The sequence below is a fragment of the Calypte anna genome, chromosome 1 (genome assembly GCF_003957555.1).
Source record: "Calypte anna isolate BGI_N300 chromosome 1, bCalAnn1_v1.p, whole genome shotgun sequence".
Taxonomy (NCBI): Eukaryota; Metazoa; Chordata; class Aves; order Apodiformes; family Trochilidae; genus Calypte; species Calypte anna.
In genome coordinates, this window is record NC_044244.1 from 58,020,155 (window position 1) to 58,041,359 (window position 21,205).

General features: G+C 38.4%; 1 protein-coding gene across 1 annotated transcript in view; it reads right to left on the bottom strand.

The window, feature by feature from the left end:
• Positions 1–21,205, bottom strand: part of TRIM24 (tripartite motif containing 24) — a 59,742-nt gene that overhangs the window by 9,515 nt on the left and 29,022 nt on the right. The window contains exons 3-13 of the mRNA XM_030468948.1: positions 18,883–19,030; positions 14,290–14,422; positions 12,893–13,009; positions 11,660–11,774; positions 10,813–10,959; positions 9,262–9,379; positions 5,780–6,045; positions 4,997–5,161; positions 3,672–3,851; positions 1,690–1,825; positions 828–900 (exon numbers count right to left, since the gene is read on the bottom strand). Of these exons, the coding sequence (XP_030324808.1) occupies positions 828–900; positions 1,690–1,825; positions 3,672–3,851; positions 4,997–5,161; positions 5,780–6,045; positions 9,262–9,379; positions 10,813–10,959; positions 11,660–11,774; positions 12,893–13,009; positions 14,290–14,422; positions 18,883–19,030 (1,598 nt within the window). The remainder of the gene's footprint in view (positions 1–827; positions 901–1,689; positions 1,826–3,671; positions 3,852–4,996; positions 5,162–5,779; positions 6,046–9,261; positions 9,380–10,812; positions 10,960–11,659; positions 11,775–12,892; positions 13,010–14,289; positions 14,423–18,882; positions 19,031–21,205) is intronic.

The following is a 21,205-nucleotide window of genomic DNA, read 5'->3' on the forward strand; positions in this document are numbered from 1 at the left end:
TTTAGTCATAATATGATGGGGAACCAAAGTAAAAAATACCACCTTATTATTATTTCTGTAATAAGGATGAAGAATTTTAAATATAACAAATTAATTCATGCAGCAGCAGATAGAATGACATTTTTTAAAATGCAAGTAAAACTTTTAAACAGCCCATAAGAGTTCTTCACAGGCTTTACCACGTAAGTGTAATAGAGCAAAAGGTATTTTGTATTAAAAAGCATCTGCATTTCTGCATTTTCAGTTCAAGTAGGATGAATGACACCTGATTTTTCCCTGCATGAAAAGATCACCTCATATCAGATGTATGCTCTCATTTACTGGAACACATTATAGGACCTGCACTCCTCAAACAACATTGTGTAAACATACTCATTAATACTCCATCACTGAAGTCTAAAGAAAATTGTGTAGATTCTCTATAGATATCTAATACTTAACTTACTGTATTATGGCAGAAAATTTTCAATAACCTTCTTTTTCCTTAAAGCCAAAGTCATTTATAGTTCTATGAGGACTTTAAGCATGTAACCTTTTCCTTTAGCTTATTTTCTCAATTTAAAACCTAATTTAGAATTGGCATTTCTTTAATGATGCCAACCTAGTCATCATCTATAGAGTTAATACATTTTTAGATGTCCTATTAATACATTACAAATGAAATTACTACTTTTAGAACACAAGGAGTGATGTAATAATCATCAAGCCTGGCTTGTAACAGAGAAGGTGAAGCAAAGTGATTTCTATGTGCATTAAGGACAGAAAAGACTGAAGCATTTTCTGTGGAAGTCAAAGTTACTTTTTCTCCTCTCCCACTCTTTTCTTACCTCTCTCTGCTCCCAACACTGGAGGCACTGGGTGAACGAATTGGAGGGTGTATGTTTGTCACACTGACTCCTCCTAGGACAGAAGAATCAAATTAGAAGAAAACACAGAACTGTGCCAACCCTGAAAAGTGACTCAGAGAAGTACATAGATTTGGAGGAAATTTTTTCATGCAGTATCATTAATTTAAACTGTATCTCATTTAATTCTAATTCTTATGAGAATGAGAAGCACGGGACAGCAGAGGGAAGGAGAGGAGACAGAAGGACATCATGCAGGCTGATAGATCAAGTCAGTACCTTTGCCCAGCCGACCCCTTCCCCTGATGGCTGCAGTCTGTCTTACTAAATTCTAGCAGATCTCTCAGGAACTGGTGACAAGAATCCTCAGGATGCTTTAAGTCCACCATGTTTAGCTGCCCCTAACAATACCTTTAGTGTACAGCCTGTGTCAGTGTTCTATTACCCTCCCAGTTTTTCTGATATCCATATTAAACTTCACCAGTCACCATCTGTAGCAACTGTTACCTGTTACATCCTATCTTGCTTTTACAAATACTTGTCTCTTACCACAGCTTCCAGGTACTCCCTAAAAGTGCCATTTTTCTACAGATTTCAATGCAATCTCCCAAAATCTGTTATGTTTTTCTCACTATATTTTTAAGATCTGGCCACTTACCCTTGCTCACAATGCTACAATACTGCCTCAATTTTACCTCCCAGTAGGGTTTCTATAGCTTTGCCTTCATTTTCTCATCTTTGATACAAAATAAAAGTAACAAATTTTGGTATCAGTGTTAACATTACCAAGTTAGACTTTCCCATTACACTACTTAACAGAAAAACTGCACCACATTCTAGTTACCTGAGAGGCCTGGTGATGGTACTGATGAATTTGGGGACTGCACAGTTCTGTTTGAGGGGGGTTTTGGCTGATTCTGCTCTGCAGTTGCATCTTTCCTAACAACATTATCCAGCGTGATGTTTCCTGAGCAATCAATCTAAAAGGTGGAGAAGAGATTGGGAAGCAGTTAGCCTTGAGAGGGAAAAAAACCTGCAACAAATCCCTCCCAGAAGATAAAACCAAAAAATCCCATCCCATGCCTCTGTCATACAATTATTTTGAAGGTGAAGACCAAAATGCATTTCACCCAACTTTAGCCATCCAATGGGTGTGGTGGTTACTTTGCTTTCTCTAAAAAGAAATGGCAAAATCCAGACAGTGCTTCACTGCACGATCAGATGAGTCTGTAAGTGCCTCTTTTCCTACACCAACTACACAGAAGGCTTACATCAGACAGGGAGCTTTCACCCACTGAAGTAAGACACATTTTTATCTTCATATGTTCTTCTGACATTATATACCCTAAAAATGATAGTAAGCAATACACAAACTACCCATTAAGCCACTAATATTTAAAAGGACCAGAAGAACCTCAAAGGACACTCAATTATGTCTGCCCCATGTACCTTCTGGGCAGGGGCAACGTATACGGAGTTCCAAGTGCAAACAGCATACCAGCACTCACTCTTTCCACCCACAGCCCAGGAGAGACAACTGAATTTTTTTTAGGGGATCCCAATTTACCATTTTAACTCTCGGTAAAAATTACACATTCTTGTTTGATAGAGATAAATGACCTTTTGAAATGTTGGAATTTTTTGCAATATGCAAGATCATGTTGAATAAGAAAATATTTCACCTTGGTATCAGTTTTCTCAGCTCTCCACACACCACAAAAACCCACTGGTATCAAGAGCACTGGCCACTGAAATTTCTATTTATAAGCTAGACTCATCTGAAGTGGATTGCAGAAGCCTCTGCTAGCATATTTATAGTGATTTGGACCATGTATCTTAAAAGTATAAACCATATACAAGTAGAAGTTTTCATAATACTGTGTACAAAAATCAGTATGCTAAAATGTGTCTTAGTCTCAGTAGTTTTATGATTGTGCTGTGTAGTTCACCTTTTAAGCCTGACAGATACTGTAATTCTGTACTTCAAGTACTCTATTTAAAAAACAGAACACTTTTATATGAAAATGTACTGGTGAGACCAAAATAGAGGTGGAATAAACAGGGAGCACCATCAAGTTGTGACTAGAAACCCATGGCATTTTAATTTATCTACAAACCCTAGACTATTAAAATAGACTCAGCAGTTGTTTGGAAGAATAAAGTCAACTGACTAAAACTCAACAGCTCTGATGTGGACCTCTGACAAACACATATCAGTTGGAAGAAACTATGAAAGAGAAGTTTAGAAGATTAAGAAAAGATCATCTTACAATGTTCCTTTTATCACCACCTCACAGTCATGTTAGAGGTTATATGAAACAAAGAAGTACTACAAGGAAAAGATTAAAAGGACTATATCAAGTATGCCAATACATAATACCTATCTATGACTGATTTTTAATTAAAATAGCTAAAAATATTATTTTTAAAAACATATAAAATTTACCAGAAATACCATTAGCAAACCAGTGCTATCTATGGACACTGGTAAATGAAAGCTAAACTAACTCATTTTTGTTAGGACCATTATAAGCTGTAAGTGGAAAATATGCAGCATCCAACTAAACAAGTCCAGTTACAATTACAACCTGCAATGTTATTTTTCATAGTTGTCCCAACAACTGTCCCCCAGAACAGTTCTGAATACTGCCAGCAATACACAGGCAATCCTGCATTGTTGATTTCTGGAACTGTTTTATTTTGACAGAGCAAGAATTTCAGTGTAAAAGGTTCTCACAAGCATTAAGACTTACGTCAAAACACAACCCATGAAACATTGCTCTTATTTATAAACATTGCTCTCATCACATGAATCATTGCACTTACATCAGGAAGAGATGGTAGATTGTAGGAGCTACCCACTGGAGAACTCAAATCTATCACAGGGGGACCACACATCTTCCCATCACATCCTACAGCACTCGTGACTGTGGGGCTGGACGGAGTAGATGTTGTGGTGCTTGCAGTTGACAGGGCAGTTGAAGTTTGTCCACTACCAATTTGCCACTGTAAAGAAAAGATGATAATCCACAATTAAGCATTATTTTTTTTCAACAGACCACATCTATTGAGTATAGAGGTTTTAACTCAGCAGTTAACAAGCAGCTTCGTTCAGGAAGCTAAATCCAAACATAAAATCCTGGTTTATTCGTAGTTCCCTAATTTCAAGAACCAATCTTACAAGACAAGGGAAGATGACAAGTAGTTGAAAACTATGAGTAGAAGAAATGAATGTGAATTCTTAAATTCAAAGCTGTATCTTTGCATCTGTACCTATCTGATCTAAGCATCTATTACTATTTCATGTTGCACTGACAGTGTTGTGGGAGATATATAGCAGTTTTAGTGAAGTAAAAGCATTACAGATAATAGGCTGAATGTACAACTGCTCCAGTGCTTTATTAAGTAAAATAGCTAGAGTGTCACTTGGACAGCATCAAGTATTTGATCCTGTGCTTCCTTTAACAACCCAATATGATTAAGAATTTGAAATGCTGGCTGCATCTCCACCCACACATACATTTAACACCATGATATGAAGTACACAGTGAAGTCAGACTAAATTTCTGATTTAGATGTATGCAGTTTTCAACAACTTTAATGGAAGTTCGTGGCAACAGTAGGTAAAATTTAACTTCATTCCTTTTTAGTCATTCTATTTACTGGTTGCTAGCTTCAGAAAGACATCAACAGATAATGAAAATACTTGGAAGAACTTCTTACAGTCAGACCAATCATCTTTTCAGATGTGACTCATTTTTTGTTACTACAGGTTCTTTTTACCAAGATGATTAAGGGAGTACCAAGATGATTAAGGGAGTGGAACATCTCCCTTATGAGGAAAGACTCGGGGAGCTGGGTCTCTTCAGCTTGGAGAAGAGAAGAATGAGAGGTGATCTCAATAATGTTTGTAAGTATTAAGGGGTGAGTGCCAGGAAGACAGAGTCAAGCTTTTCTCAGGGGTGACTAACAACAGGACAAGGGACAATGGTTATAAACTGGAGCATAGGTGGTTCTGTATAAATATAAGGAAGAATGTTTTCACTGACAGAGCACTGGAACAGGCTTCCCAGGGAGGCTGTGGTTTTATAAAGCACATTCAATGTTTTACTTCTACATGGCAAGCAGGAGAAAAGGGAAAGAAACTCTACCTGTTTTATGGCTTGCTGTGCCAAGAATGCCATTTGCAATGGGTTGGGCTTCACTGCTTGCCTTGGTAGGTTTTGATTTTGAGGCAATCTCATCTGTTGTGCAGGAAGAGCTGAACCATTGGATTTGGGGCTATGATTCTGTAAATTAATCAAGCGTGGAGGTGCCTGCATGAAAACAAACAATTCTTCAAATTAGCTGATACCTATTTAATGTTCCAGAAATTTTTAGGAAGTTACTCTTTTAAACTTCTGAAAACTCTTAATAAATTAAATGCAAACAAATAGTGCCACATCATTTATCTGAACACAGACTTTCGATGTTAATAACAAAACATAGTAGATGGTTTTGAATTATTCTGATACAATAAATGCAGATACATCACAACAGCCAGTGAGAATATTTCCAACTTTAAAAGTTACACAGGAGAATCAGTTTTATGAAAAAAAAAGCCTTGTGAAAAAAAAATTAATGAGATTTACTTTTTAGTCATCTGAAAGAAATACAAAATACAGAGCTCAACATTACATATGGTTGGATACCGTATTATTTTTTTGTAAATAAAAATGGTCTGAGTGCTACCATGCACTTTGCCAGACAAGTTTAAAATGCCCATTCAATTGTCAATAAAGAAAATGTTCCCTAAACCATTGACATAGCCATTTGCTAAAGATGAAGCCATCTGAAGTTATGTATCTTAATTTCCTCTTTTTTTCTATCTTTCTTTACTTTCTCCTTCAGTGTCTTGGAAAAAAGAGTATCATCTGGAAATAGTCATAACTTACCTGATGAGAAGGAGGAGGTTGCTGCATGGCTCCTGGCATTCTTGGATGTGGTAAACCTAATGGACCTGCTCTGCGTTGAGCTTGCTGTCTCTGAGCCATGACCTGTTGCTGCATATGCTGGAGTCGGAGCTGAGCTAAGCTTATCTGTGTTGGAAACTTAGACAACTGGTTTGAATTTATGCTGCCTGGTGGCTGTGTGTTTGTTTCCATCACAGGGCTTTTGGGCATATGTGGTGGGGTTTCTTTATCTTCAATTACCAAAGAACCTAGTTTAAACAAAAGAAATAAAAATCAATACAAAAATATTCCAGTTAGCAGAAATGCCATTTTTCACAATTACTTCCTTTTAAACCACGAGGTCATCGTGCATTATTGTAATATAAAGAATGGATAAACATGAGCTAGTGAACTCCACTTACTTTGTTTCTTTCCCTGAAAAAAAAAAAAAAAAAAAAAAAGATTGCATTTTATAGCAAACTGCCTTGCGCTGCAGCCTCCTCTACACAGCGGATTCTCTAAGAAAGGTGACCTGGCCTCTCCCAAAGAGCAAGGGAGTGAAGTTTCCCAGGAAAGAGTATCCTGATCCATTTAACTGTATTGTAACACTTAAAGGTCTGACCTTTGAGACAACATCATGAAATACTCAAATGATACTTTCAGTTGCTGCACACCACCAATTCTGCACACCACCTCAAGCAGATGTTTTATCTCCCTCCACTGACTTAGAAGGAAATTTGACAAGACAGATAACTTTTAGAGATTAATGCTGGGTGAGACACTTTATCTGAAGAGATATCTAGTGTGATTACATGAACCTCTCATGGAAAATTATGGCTACTTCATCCGAGAAACATGAACTCTAACTAGAACAGAGTTAGACTTGATTCACGGAAATAACACACTGTTTGTACAGGAAGAGAGAGACTCTTTGTTTAAAACAGAGTGAAGCACGGTGTGCCAGTTTTGGCTGAAGTAGTAGTTGTCTTTGTAGCTGCTAGTCTGGGGCTATGTTTTGGAGCTGTGATGAAAACAGTATTGATAATGCAGACGTGTTTTTGCTATTGCTGAGCAGTGCTAACACAGCATCAAGGCCTTTTCTGCATCTTACAACTCGCTGCCAGCGAGTAGCCTGGGGGTGTACATGAAGCTAGGAGACAATACAGCTGCAACAGCTGACCCCAACTGACCAAAGGGATATTCCATAACATTTGATGTCATGCTTAGCATATGAAGTTGGGAGGAAAAAGACGGAAAAGAGCTGACATTCAGAGTGACGGCGTGTTGGCTTCCCAAGGCAGCTGAGCCCTGCTTCCCTGGAGATGGCTGAACACCTGCCTGCCAGTGGAAAGTGGTGAATGAATTCCCTGTTTTGCTTTGCTTGTGTGTATATGGCATTTGCTTTGCCTATTAAACTCTCTTTATCTCAACCCACGAGGCTTCTCACTCTTACTCTGCCGATTCTCTGCGCCATCCCACCAGGGAGCGGGGAGCGGCAGCAGCGTGGTGCTTAGCTGCCAGCTGGGATTAAACCAGGACATATGGAAAGCCACAGTCCAAGATTGCAAGTTAAAAAATTCCAGTGATCTGTGAAAGGCTTCACAGCAGCTTTCCAGTACAATTGGGTGATAGACACCTCATACTCCCTTCTATCACAGAGATCTGGGGCTTCTTCCCAGGAGAGTTCACCTCACAAGGTAGGTCCATCACTGACGGTTTGACAATCCCTGTTACAGCAGAGCTTGAAATCACCTTCTGCTACTTTCTCTACATATCCATCAGTCTCTGTGGATCCTGTGCAGTCCAGTCTGACTCATTTTGGGGCAGGTACTATAGATAATTATTTCCTTTTTTTCTTTAATACATTCTGAAATCCATAAGACAGCCACCCTATTAGTGTACAGATACTATCACACTGTCAGCAACATGCATCCTATCGAAAACTCAAGCCATTCCCAAAGTAACTTGTTTCTCTACTCAAGCTTTGCTTTATTTTTCCTTCACTGGTTCTTAAATTTGGTTTATCTACAGAAATTTAACTTACCTGATCATAAATGCAACTGCTTAAAGGTTGTTATTTCTGAAACCAGACAGGTAAATGTAATCTGGTTTTATCTATCACTTAACTATATAAACTGTTAAAAAACCTCCCATGCTGATCCTATAAAGGTACCATTTCTTTTGCAGTACTTTTCAGAATTTAAGGGAACATACTTGAACATACTTGTCATTAAACAAATAAACTTTTTTTAAAAAAAAACACCAAAACTTAACACAAGAAAAACTCTCTTGACATCACCTCTGTTTGGCATCAGTTCACAGTTACCACCACAAAGCCTGGCACTTCTGGAAACAAGAGAATCACTATCAATTTCTTTCCCAAATAAAATTATTTACAAAGAAGATACTTGGGAGAGTTTCCCTGCTACTTTCCAGTGCCTACTGTATGGGAAAAGGAGCTTGTTCACCCTAAAGCACTGCCATAACACTTTCTTTCTCTGTAGAGAAACACACATTTGCACCTCTCTGTACGTTTGTAGAGCTATGTTTTCTGATGAATGGCAGAAAAGGTCCCACAGGTATCTCACAAAGCATTCTGCACATGACAGAAACACAGAACTACCCAACAAGCTAGCAGTGGAGAGGGAAAGGAAGGATGACAGCAGTCAAAATCCTAAAAAAACCCTTTAAGCTCCTAAGCTGCAGGGTTCCCAGGGTGCTTATCTCCACTGAACTTAGGCTTTCAGGCAAAGCTACCAGGTTTTGGGATTCACCAGTATCATGAAGTGCTAGCAACTTATAGTTGTAATAAAAAAATGAGAAGAGCAGTTAATTTGGAGACTAGGTCAAAATCTATTAGGATAATGAAGATGGAGACATTTGCAGCTCTGAAAGACGCAAGTTTCTCCTGAATTTGACTCCACAATTTCAAGAAAGGCAGTCTAAAAGCCAGACAACTGTCCAAAAGTAACGTTTTCTTCCTTGTTTTTCTGTTTTTCTTTGGCATTCTCCCCTTCTCTTTATCTCTCTTGTTCAGCATGACAAGGGAGCAACAGGGGGTTCATGAATACATTATGCTGCTCCATGGGTTCCATCTTGGGAAGGTGGGATTGAAATAGAAGAAACGGATGGAAGATGCAGGATGACACTGACTTCTGGAATCCTTTGTTAGGATGTGAAGCAGGGTTATAGATGGTGGTCTCTGTTTCAGAAGCCAGAATATTGCTCAGGAAACTAAAAGCTGCTATTTTCACCATCACATATACCATTCAAAAAAGGTAAGTTTGTTAACAGTATACCATAAGTATTCATAAATAATACCTTTTCCCATACAATGCACTTCAGATGTCCTCTACAGGTAAGGAAATGAATCTAACAAAGCAAACCAAGAAACGAATAATGCGGCAGCTACTTATCTTCACAAAAAGAAAGCTGCCTTCAAAATAGGAACAAGACCTCAAAGGGCTAATAAAACTCTATCATACCTAGATTGAAAATATTTTGAGCCCAGAAGCTAGGATCACAGTGAAACTGGATAGTATTGTTGGTCACTGGTGAAGCATCACACCTTGCTCGGAGAAGATACCGTAGTCGATATGTAATCTAGAAGAAGAACAAAACAGGATTTGTTTTTCCTCTGGGGCCAGTGTTATGTATTCAAACAGTTTAAAAATTATTTAAAAAGAAAATAAAAAACGAACACCCAAAACTCCCCACCAACAAAAAAACCTTTAATAAGACCCTAGACTATTGAGGGGAAAGACTGAGAAATTTGTCCAAGCTACAAATAAAAGATATTCTCAACATCTTTCCCTTTGTTCCTAAACTATTTTAAAAAACAATCAATTCCACCGTAAAGAAAATTAATTATTCTTCCCTACAGATACACATATCCTTCCACAGACTTGGTTATGACATTCAATGACATGAACCATTTCCAAGTGAAGTACAAGCTCACGTAACTACTGCTGGTTTCCCCCCACCCAAACCTATGTTAGGTTTAGCAGAAGTCTTGGGATAACACTAAGCAATTATAAATGACATGACTCAGTTTGATGGTCTTCTTCTCTAATCAATCAAAACTATGGTTTGCTGAGGCAGTATAAGGCAGGCCAAATGAATTTAACTTCTTGAAGCTGATAAAACTAATATTCCGCTCCCATTTGCTAGAGCCTGCAGTGCATTTTGGTATCAGAAGAAAAAAAACACTGCTTCAAAAGACAACCCCAAAACCAAACAGGAAACCACACAAAATTCCCCAGTAGGTTCTCTAACTAAGAGATAAAAAAATAAAGAAAATTTTTTGTGATTCATTTATAGGAATTGGAAAAAAAAGGATCTAGCATCTTTCCTCAACATTGTCAAAGGTTTCTGTCATCAGGCTAGTACAATCTAGTAACTTCTTGAAAATTAGTCAGCATTTTGTTTGTTTTTTTATTTTTTAATTGCAAGTCTTTAAGGATTTCTGTTGATCATGAGCAGGCAGCTTAATGATACCACACATAGTCAGATTTAAAATGTCGCTATAGCAATTGAAATATTTAGCTTCATACTTTTTGCATGGACAAGCAAAACCCTCAGCTTCATTTTTATCCATTTTTGAAGACTTGTAGTGGAAGGTGGGTGACAGAACAAAGAAATACAATAATTTCTACATTAAAATAGTACATATCAGGCCCTTCTTACTCAGAAACTGGAACAAGTTCTGAGAAGAACCTCAAGTGATGTAGGAAATGCAACATTATTCCCACTGTTTCACAGTTTTGTGGGTTTTACTCCAGACAAAAGGAGTTGTCCCTACTCCTGCAGATCTAAAAAATTTCTATGGTAGGAGAAAATAATGCCCAGAGAGCTAAATTATTAGAAACATTTTGTATTTATGTCTAAGGGAAAGCCATGAAAAGTTATATACCAACATTCCAGTTAGCAGAAAGGCATTAAAACATTTCATTCCCTGGTGTTACAATCATGTGAGTGCACACCTGCCTTAACTACAGTTTTTAAATGAATGTGGAGAGCTATCTTCCTACCCTTACCAAGCGTTTGCTGTACAGTAGTGCTGTGCTGCTCCCACTGGAAACTGCCCATTTGGAAAAATTCATGACATGTTCCAGCTGTTTAGAGAGTCCTGCCACTTCCTGTTGTTGCTGCAGAAGTTTCATCCGATGCTCTTTTGCCAGAGTCTGCAAGCAGAAAAGCAGTTCCAGCCAAAGGGTTCAATTTACAGTTAACAAGCATTGGCTTTCATATTTGTAAGTCAAGATGATCAAGCGTTTTCACTTAGCTCTTCTGAAAAGAACCTGTGTCCCCTGACTGCAGCTATCAAACAGAAAAGGCAGTATATATTTATATATATTATATATTATACATTTATATATTTATTCTTGCTATTAGGCCTTTCTGTACAATTCCCATATTCTCCTAGGATACATTTTCATGTAAAGATATGTGTGGCTCTCTCTACACACACACTTTTTAAAACACAATTTGAGATAATATTTTTCCAGGTCTCAATTCTAGACAATTTTCTCCTTTAATTTGCTACTTAAACACTGAATTTATAAGAAAATCTGAGGGAAACACTTTTCATGCATAGAATTATTACTTGAAAACACAGAGAAAGAATCCGGGCTCAGAGACAGTCCTGATTCACACAGACAACTACAAAGAAAACAGCAACAATCCCCCCAGAACCAAACCCTCCTCCCTCCCCAACCAAAATCCCACTTGCTCAAATGGCTTGTGTGGGACATTTCTCCACTTATTTTGCAACAGGATAGGCACAGGTGGCTAATGCTAGAAATGTATTTTATTTCAATGTGGACCCCCACAAAAAAATATTAAGACTGACATTTTTGTTTCTTATGATAGAAATTAAATTACCTCCAACTGATGCAGTAGAGCTTTTCCCTTTTTATTTATTTCTACCATCAATGTAAATATGGCAACTTTAATATCCTGTTCCACCTGCTTTTGATTCTGATTCACTTCAAGAATTCTGTAAGTAGACAGTATAGAAAATAATGTCCTTTAGCTTACAACCCCACCCTCCAAACAGCATTAAAAAAGCACCTCTACTCTCTTGCTGAGACTACAGTATTTCTTGCACCAAGTAATATATCTACCATCAGGTACTTAGTAGTCAGGAAACCTACTGGGAGAAAAAGAAAAGAGCAACTATCTGTAACCTATGATAAAATGAATCAACTGGTTTCAAATTCTAATACCCTAAGCCTGTATAAGTACTGACATCTGCCACTGATGAAAATTAAATGCTCACTGTAATTGGAATTCTTGATTTTTAATTGTACAGCACATTTTTGGAATGGTCCACAGTACTAAAAACAAAAAAAAATGTTTTCTAATTTAGCTATTTTAACAACATTGCTCAAGCCTGTAACAGCAAAGCATAACCTTATACTGTGAAAACAACTACTGCTAAGATGCAAGGGATAATAACCGCTTTGATGCAGCAAGAGAAGCAGAGTGTCTGCTGGTGTGGGTTTTTTTTTTCCATCTCCACTACCCTCAAAGACAGGAAAAGAGGAAGAAAAGAGTTCAAGTTGCACTCAGCATCTTACACTGAGTTGAATCGCCCTAGCTATGGCCTATGAACTGTGCTGAAGGAGTGGAGACAAAGGGCTACTGTAGCACATATTTTGAAGATTTATTTTTCTCTTAGGTTTGTAGTAACGAGTGAATAGAGCCCCAAGCATGAAAGTATTACATAAATCTTCAAATATATGTCATAAACATTATGAAAACATGAGTCATAACCTTTCACTTTCCAAGAGGGATCTACACTAAGAAAATAAAGTGTGCTGATGGTGGGGAACAATATAAGACTGCCTTCTACAGTCTGTAGTGCCTAAGCTGTTTTGTTCCACCCAAGATATTGCTGCCCATTAAGTCCACAGGCTGAGCAGAAGAGTTACCAAACAACCAAACAAACACATTAAACAGGCAAAAGTCACTGGCAAACTGAAGATTTTAGATTTTCATCAAAGGATACAAGGAAAGAGATACAAAATGCATTGATCTAAACACTTCAAGAAATGACAATGTATATAAAGTTGCACTCTTCGTCAGTTTTAACCTCAAAAGTAGGTAGCATACCTGTTATGGATCTGCTTCCCTGTATATTTTATATACTTAGTCTTCTCCATCAATTTGGTGATTAGTGTCTCAATGATCACTTTCTGGTTCTGAAAAGCTTCTTCTATAAACTGGTACCTGTAATAAAAAACACTGAGTATTTGCACATGCAAAACGTCTGATATAATTGCTAAAAAACAGAGTGCCTTATGTAAGACTTCTTTTGAAGAAAGATGCTGTTTGAGTCTAAAAATTAATTCATCATGGAAGCATCAGCAAACGCTGGTATCTTTTATTTCTCCTATATATGAATTTATAGTATATTTCTTGTATAGTATATTTTTTATAATTTATGATTTTCATAAGTATGAAGGAACATTGTGTGACCCCAGCCCAATGTTAGCAAAACAAAAATTAATGTTGTGTTGTAGTTACAAGTTTGTAAGTGAAAGTGCACATAAGCTATTACTTCATGCAAGACAAGTATGTAGAAACAGAAAAAAGAGAGATTGCTGAGTCAGTAGAAGTCAGCAACATTTTAAATCAAGGAACTGAAATAATCAACAATTTGAGGAAAAAACAGAAGTGGCATATTCTTAAAGGTATAAAACTCCTATGAAAAGGAGAATTGAAGAGGAAGACCGCAACTCTGCAAGGGCAAGGTCTGGGCCTGTTCCAAGGAACAACAGTGGCCAACACTTCTCCACCTACTGATGTCTACCTGGTCGGGCAAGGAATTGCACTGGGTGGTTGCATCAGGTATAGCAAGCACATTAATACTTAACCTAACAGTACATCTGTCCCAGAATACATCAGCCAGCTGATTATTGTCATGTACTCAGAAGTTGTATAAACTCCTGCTTTTCAGCTTCTGTGGCCAGTAAGTGATGACATAAGAACAGTAGTCCAAAGGTTTGTTATGTTGTTCAACTATAGCCAAACTTAAGGTTTCCTCTTCCTTTTAGAGGACTCTTCACAGAAAAGAAACATCCATTTACTCTGTTCTGAAATGTTTGGTAATGTTCTGTTATACAATCATCTTGTTGAAGGACAAATAAGAGGAATTAAATTAAAGTGTACAGTTGCATAACACAGCCCCTGTGTTTTCTAAGGACTCTCCGAAGAGCTGCATAGCAACAAATTCTGTGCAAATTACTTGGACAGTAAAGAAAGGTCTTGTGTTTAAGTCACCAGATTAAAAACTGGAAGAATTAGGTTTTAATCCAAATTATCACACACACATCAGCTGCATTATTTTGGATACAAACACTCCATGCCTGTGAGCTTTGTTACTGAGCAGAAAATGTCACTTTCACATTTTTCACTTAACTATTCCATACAGCTAGAGAGAGCTACAATCAACTTCGAGCTATCTTCCTGTAAGTGAGTTGTAGGAAACAGGTGCATTGTTTCAATACCTGTGCTCTTTGTGTTCTAGTAATTGACAATCGCGGCAAGTCAGCTTGTCACAGGTTTCACAATACAACTTCAACTGTTCCTTTTTGTGGTATGGACAAAATACAGGTCGCTGACTGGTCACACCAACTGCTTCTGTTGAACAAAGGAAGAGAAGGTAAATTTCCAGACGACACTAAGATGGGAGGGAGTGTTGATCTGCTGTTCCGCAGACTCTGCAGAGGGACCTGGGCAGGCTGGACTGATGGGCTGAGTCCAACTGTATGAGATTTAACTATCTTCCTGGCCTGTATCAGGAACAGCGTGGCCAGAAGTTGATTCTGCCCCTGTGCTCAGTGCTGGTGAGGCCACACCTCAAATACTGTGTCCAGTTCTGGGCCCCTCAGTTTAGGAAGGAGATTGAAGTCCTGGAGCAGGTCCAAAGGAGGGCAACTAGGCTGGTGAAGGGACTCCAGCACAAGTCCTGTGACGTGAGGCTGAGGGAGCTGGGGCTGCTCAGCCTGGAGGAGGCTCAGGGGAGACCTCATCACTCTCTATAACTCCCTGAAAGGATGGTGTAGCCAGGTGGGAGTTGGTCTCTTTTCCCAGGCAGTTATCAGCAAGACAAGAGGGCATGGTCTCAAGTTGTGTCAGGGGAAGTTTAGGTTAGATATTAGAAAGAATTTCTTTATGGAAAGGGTGATCAGACATTGGAATGGGGTGCCCAGGGAAGTAGTGGATTCTCCATCCCTGGAGATATTTAAAAAGAGACTGGATGTGGCACTCAGTGCCATGGTCTGGTACCTGCAGCGGTAGTGGATCAAGGGTTGGACTTGATGATCTCTGAGGTCCCTTCCAACCCAGCCAATTCTATGATTCTATGATTCAAAGCTCAAGGCTTGGATCCTTGCACTTGTGTCACAAGAACCCCAGGCAATGCTACAGGCCTGGGGAACAGTGGCTGGAGAGCTGTCCAGCAGAAAAGGACCAGGGGGTGTTGATCCACAGCCATCTAAATATAAGCCAGAAATGTGCCCAGGTGGCCAAGAAGGCCAGCAGCATCCTGGCTTGTATCAGAAATAGTGTGGCCAGCAGGAAGTGATGGTGCCCCTGTACTCAGCCACACCTCACAAGGTGTGAGGCCACACCTTGAGTACTGTGTTGAGTTTTGGGCCCCTCACTACAAGGACATTGAGGTTCTGCAGTGAGTCCAGAGAAGGGCAGTGAAGGTGGTGAAGGGTCTGGAGCACAAGTCTTACAAGGAACAGCTGGGGGAACTGGGGCTGCTTAACCTGGAGAAAAGGAGACTGAGGGGAGACCTTTTCACTCTTTAAACTACCTGAAAGGAGGTTGTAGCAAGGGGGGGTGTTGGGCCCTTAACTCTAGTAACAAGTGATAGAACAAGAGGAAATGGCCTCAGGTTGTGCCAGGGGAGGTTTAGATAGGATATGAGAAAAAATTTATTCACTGAAAGGGTTGTGAGGACCTGGAACAGTCTGCCAAGGGAAATGGTGGAGTCACCATAAAAACCCTGCAGATGTGGTACTTAGGGACATGTTTCGGCGCTGGACTTGGCAGTATGCTAGGTTAATGGTTGGACTGGATGATCTTAAAGGTCTTTTTCAATCTAAATGATTCTATGATTTAAAGGTATTAGAGGGACCATTGTAATCCCTTGAACATGCCCTTGTTAGCACTCCAAAGGGAAGGGCCCACAGGGATCTGTGCCACACAACCCCCACTCCCACGCTTGTTAGCATTCCAAAGGGATGGCTGGAGAGGATGGAGACAGAAGTCTGCATATGGCCTAGGTCCTGCATATCATGATAAGGACTGAGAGGCCAAGGAGCTGAAGCCCTTTCCAGCTGCTCAGCCCTGATTATGCCAGTGGTGGGCTTTGGGATTTAACAACAACCTTCACCCCTTGGCTGGCCCGTGGCTGGATCCAAGCCCAGTGACTTTCTGTTACCTCTCTTCTCAAACTCCCTTGGCTTTCTCATTCCCTTTCCTAAAATGATTAAGTAACACAGGTTGCCCATTTTGACCATCAAAACAATCAGCCCTTATGATTGATTAGCCTGAGAATATTTAGTAACAGAAGTATCAGCTTTTATGTGTAATTCTTTCCATAGTTCTAATTAAATCTTATATTCAAATACAGACCTTGAATGTAATTTCATCTTAATCCAATCAAGGGGTATCTGACGCATAATATCTTAGTAACTCTCCCTGGGAGGGACAGGTCTGACACTATAAGGTTGCACTTAAGCTCCCCTCTGAGACGTTTAGAAAGCAAGGGCTTTAATCTGTGTTTCCCTGGGAGGTCTATCCAGGTCATGACAGTCTTTGCCAAGTTAAATGATTATGATTTTAAGATGTCAGTTCAGACTCCTGAGATTAATAAAGATTCGCATTGTCCTATTTTTCCTTTACCATGTTCCTCACTTAGATGCTAGAAATGAGTATCAGGCCACCTAATGAAGAATCTTAACAGCTGTAAGCTCAAAATTGCAATGTCTCACTCTTGGTCAAGCATGGAGGTCACATCCTTTCTCATGGAAAATGTCTAGAACCTATGTTACCATATCTTATTATGGCCCCATAGAATTATTTGCAAAAGGAGTGGCCAGTACTGTTGCAGTTGCAAGAGACATTGCACAATCAGTAAGTTCCTTTCTTATATGGAAATGAGGACACTGATGGCTTCATTCATTGCTGTGTCTTCTTTAAAGTTCAGTGGGTGAAAGGGTGTTTGAAGATATCAAGACACAAACAATCTCAGCTTAAACCATACAAAATATAATAATCAGAAGTTACTGATGTCCCTTTAGGACCCCACTCTAAATGGGTGAGAGGTCTCACTTCTGTTTCCAGTGAGCAAAGAGCACAGCAAACACCACCAGATGATAGAAATTAAATCTGTTGTTTAAACAATTTAACCAACAAAGCTTTATTTCTTATGAGTCAGGTTGGACACTGAGTTCATGACAATTGCATGGCCTGTAATGAAAACTGCCTCCACACTGCTGCCCATCCTTCACTGCAGCCCAACAAGGTCTCTTTTCCACACCCACTCAATTTTCACAAAACCTGGAAGAAGTTATTTTCAGATCTGTATCTTTCAGATCTAAAAGTGACCAGCAGACTCAAGAGGAAGCCTGAAGGCAGAGAGAGATCATTCCTACCACCAAATCATGTTCAGTGTACCAGTCAGATACTTCTACTTTCAAACTCCCTTGTAAGTACACTCAGTACTCACTTTTGATTAATCACATCTGAAGGTGAGATACACAACATAGTGTTTATCTTCAAAGTATCATACTGGAAGCTACCCTTCGAGCAATAAAGATTGCAGAAATTAAAGTCCACATTATATTTTACATTCACAGGACTAGATATGGTGGAATGAAAATAAATATATATTGTAATACATCTATTTAAAATATCTTTTTTTTTTTAAATTATATTTTTACAAGACAAATTTGAACTTTGAACTGGTAGAATGTTTGTCCTATTGTGTTCATAATTGTCCCACAGTGTTACTGATTGACAAGACACAAAGGGCACTAACAGAAGAGGTTCTCAATGAATAGAAGTACAACCATTTTCACCATGGAAATAGTCAAAATTTCTCAGAGGCTGTACTGTATAACACATCCATCCTTGATGGTTCTCAAAGTCCAGGTGAATAAAAAGCCCTGAGTAATCTGATTTGATCTCATGGCTGACTGCTTTAAGCAGGAAAGCTGGACCAGATGATTTTATAACTTACCTAAACTAACCTGAATTATCATAGCTCCTACTGAGGAAAACCACCCCAACTCATAACATTCTTCCCAATAATCTCTAATCTCATTTCAAACTTAAAATATACTTAGCTAAAACATGGATTCTGGCATATTTTATTGTTAACAGAGCTAGCTTTATCATCAGTGTACTGAAAAAATATAATCTCCCAGTGTTCCTTTTGCTGCAATATACAACAATAATGTTCATATAAACCGTTTGGTAGATCTCTAGATAGACTGGAGGAGCTGTTTGCATGAAGAAGTATTCTCTGCAGCTGATTTCTGAAGTTTAGGCAATAATTTGCAATCATTCCAGGTGAAAGATAAAATAGATGTGTATTTATTGGTTTAAAACATTTTGCATAAAAATCCTATGAAATACCAGTCTGTAGGGTTTTGTATCACGATGCAGCATACCTGGCAGAAAAACAGCTGTCAAACCACTAGCCATGACTCAGTCTATGCTCTAATGCATCTAATATTAAAAATAAAGTTTTCTCTTTTGTTATCTGGATCATTTAAGAAATCCACTTAGATGAAGAGCAGCAAAAGAGATATGAATATTTGTTCAAATGTTTGCTGCCTTCAACAATGAGAGACAGGAAACTATTAAAGCATATCCATTGCCAACCAGAAAAATAACATGGTTCCACTAATTCATAGGCATCGAAGGGCTGTATCATAAGGAATCTGTGCTTTTACATTTACAAGGATTAAGGAATAAAAATTTTTTTTAAATTAATCCCTTTAAAAAGAAATGTGGTGGTTTAATACAGTTTTCCAACATAGACACATATTCTTTGTAAAAATACAAACCAAGTGTGTTACCTGGAGATACCTCCTCTTTCTGTCTCACAGTATGATCCTTTGTGAATTTTACCCTCTGGTGAGCTCTGATGCAGGTCTTGCACAACCATTCCACACATTCCACACAAAACCCATGAGCTTCTGCATTGTCTTCACAGCTTGTGCAGACCTGACACAAGGAAGATAAGGTGGCTTTTAAATAAATATGGAATATAAATGCAAGGTATTGTTCATATATCATTAGTGCACTTCTACAGTTTTTTGAAAAAAGTGAAATGAGAACAGAAAAATGCCTAAGGTACAGGAACACTATAAATAACTGCATAAAAGTAATCAAATGAGACTCTTTGAAGAAAATGGTCATTTTTTTTAGTGTTACTCCAGAACCTTTACCTGACATGACAGAAATCAAACCATTATTCTCTGCCCAGCACTGCACACTTATAAGCCATAAAATGTTTACAATGTACAATATGCTCTTGTGAAACATTTACTAAAGATGGAACATGATCAGCACTGCCCTGATTTTAGAATTCTCCCTCAGCTCACACAGAAGCTTTCATTTTAGTTTTTGTTCACCTGCTTAGGAGTTTCAGGAAGTACAAACTGTTCTGAACAGCAGCAGGGCTCTTCAGACTCTCTGCATCACCACTAAGCAAGCATTCCATTTATGCTTATCAATAAAGCTACCCTAGAAGAGATTTTCAAACAGTGAACAGTGATTTTAAATGTGGTCTGTTAATTCCTGCAGCTATTTGGAATATACCCAAGAGACCTAGGGGAAAAAACAAGAAAATAAGGAAAACCAACATGATAACAAACCAAAACCCCTCTGCACAGAGAGGAAAAAATTTCTTTGGATCCATAATTTGAACAACAGGTTAAAAACTATGAATGATGGACAACACCACTTCACATGCTCATAACATCTTTAAGACCTCCTTTACAATGCAGCTCTGCAGTCACACCTTCAAGCTAGCAAGGTAGTGAAAATAGTGAACATATGCAGATACTTTTTTAGGTAACTACCACCCATTTCTATCAATGTTTAGCACTGCTGTAAACAAAAGCCTCAAGATGTCTGAAGATTGCTATATCTTACAGATCACAGTGGTAGAATTCTGCTAGAAGGAGCAACAAGGAGAAGAATTTAGAATTTTTTTTAAAAAATCCAACTTCTGCACCCACACAGGATAAATATAGATTATGTTAAAGATCTTATGCAGATAGATAATTTATATGTAGAGCTATGTCCTAGTTTCCCCTTCAAGAAAAAAGAGGAAAATTAGCTCAAAACTTGCCTTAGACCACATAGCAAGTTACTGATGGAACTGGAATTTGAACATAGGAGTCCAGATACCAATGCTGTGTTTATTCTTCTGGATCATGTTTCCTCTTAAAGCAAGTATCTTCTGAGTAATGGAGTTACAACACAAGGGTTGTTGACCCCTCTTGCTGTCATTTGCAGTTTGAAGCAGTTCCTTTTCATTATAAGGACCTGCAAAGGAGAAAAAATTGGGCTTGTGCTCCTTTTTCTGTTTGATTACAAAAAGGAGGCCTGAAAGTTTTAGGTTTGTTTTGGGTTTTTTTTAATCTTTTACTTGGTTTTTGTTTTTCTTCCCCCTCTTAATACTGGTTGACTAGAGAAAGGTCAGAGTCAGAATATTATTAAAAAGTCAAAAAAATAGAAGAACAGCAGGTTAAAGGAAGTCAATTGTAATCAGCAGGAAGTTGAAAATGTTTACTTGCTCTTAATCTCAATGACATTTGGGGAAAAAAAAGGACTTAAAGACTCAGCACAGCTTCTTGTAAAAAAAATTAGAACAAGCAAGTTATCACTGAGACATTACTTTAATGTTACGTTTTCTCTCACAGAAATTACCATGAAAAAAAAAAATTCCTCCCTTCTCCTCTGCCAATTATCCCTTCTTCAAGTGAGCCAATTCAACCCTTTGTAAGACTGTGGTGTAAAATAGTATTGGTTGCATCATAGTAGCCCAAGGATCAGCCACATCAGCACTGCTGACTGGGGAGTGAAGTACTGCAGGTCAAGAAAGCAGTTTCAAAGTCAGCCTTGTTGCCAGAGAGGTATGATCAGCTTATGCCCCCAGATACCCTGAGGTGGGTTTGCAAGGTAGGATGGAGAGTAAGAGATTGGATAATTGTTTTTGTAGTTCAAAAAAAAAGCAACAAAAAACAACAAAAAACCAACAGTGAAAATAAAATAGGCAAAGGAAAAACAGAGACCCACAATTAAAAAGGCAGGAACCAAACTGGAAAAAAAAAAAGAGAGAGAGAAGGAAGAGGGGAGAGAGGAGAGGAAGAGAAAAAGGAAAAGGAAAAA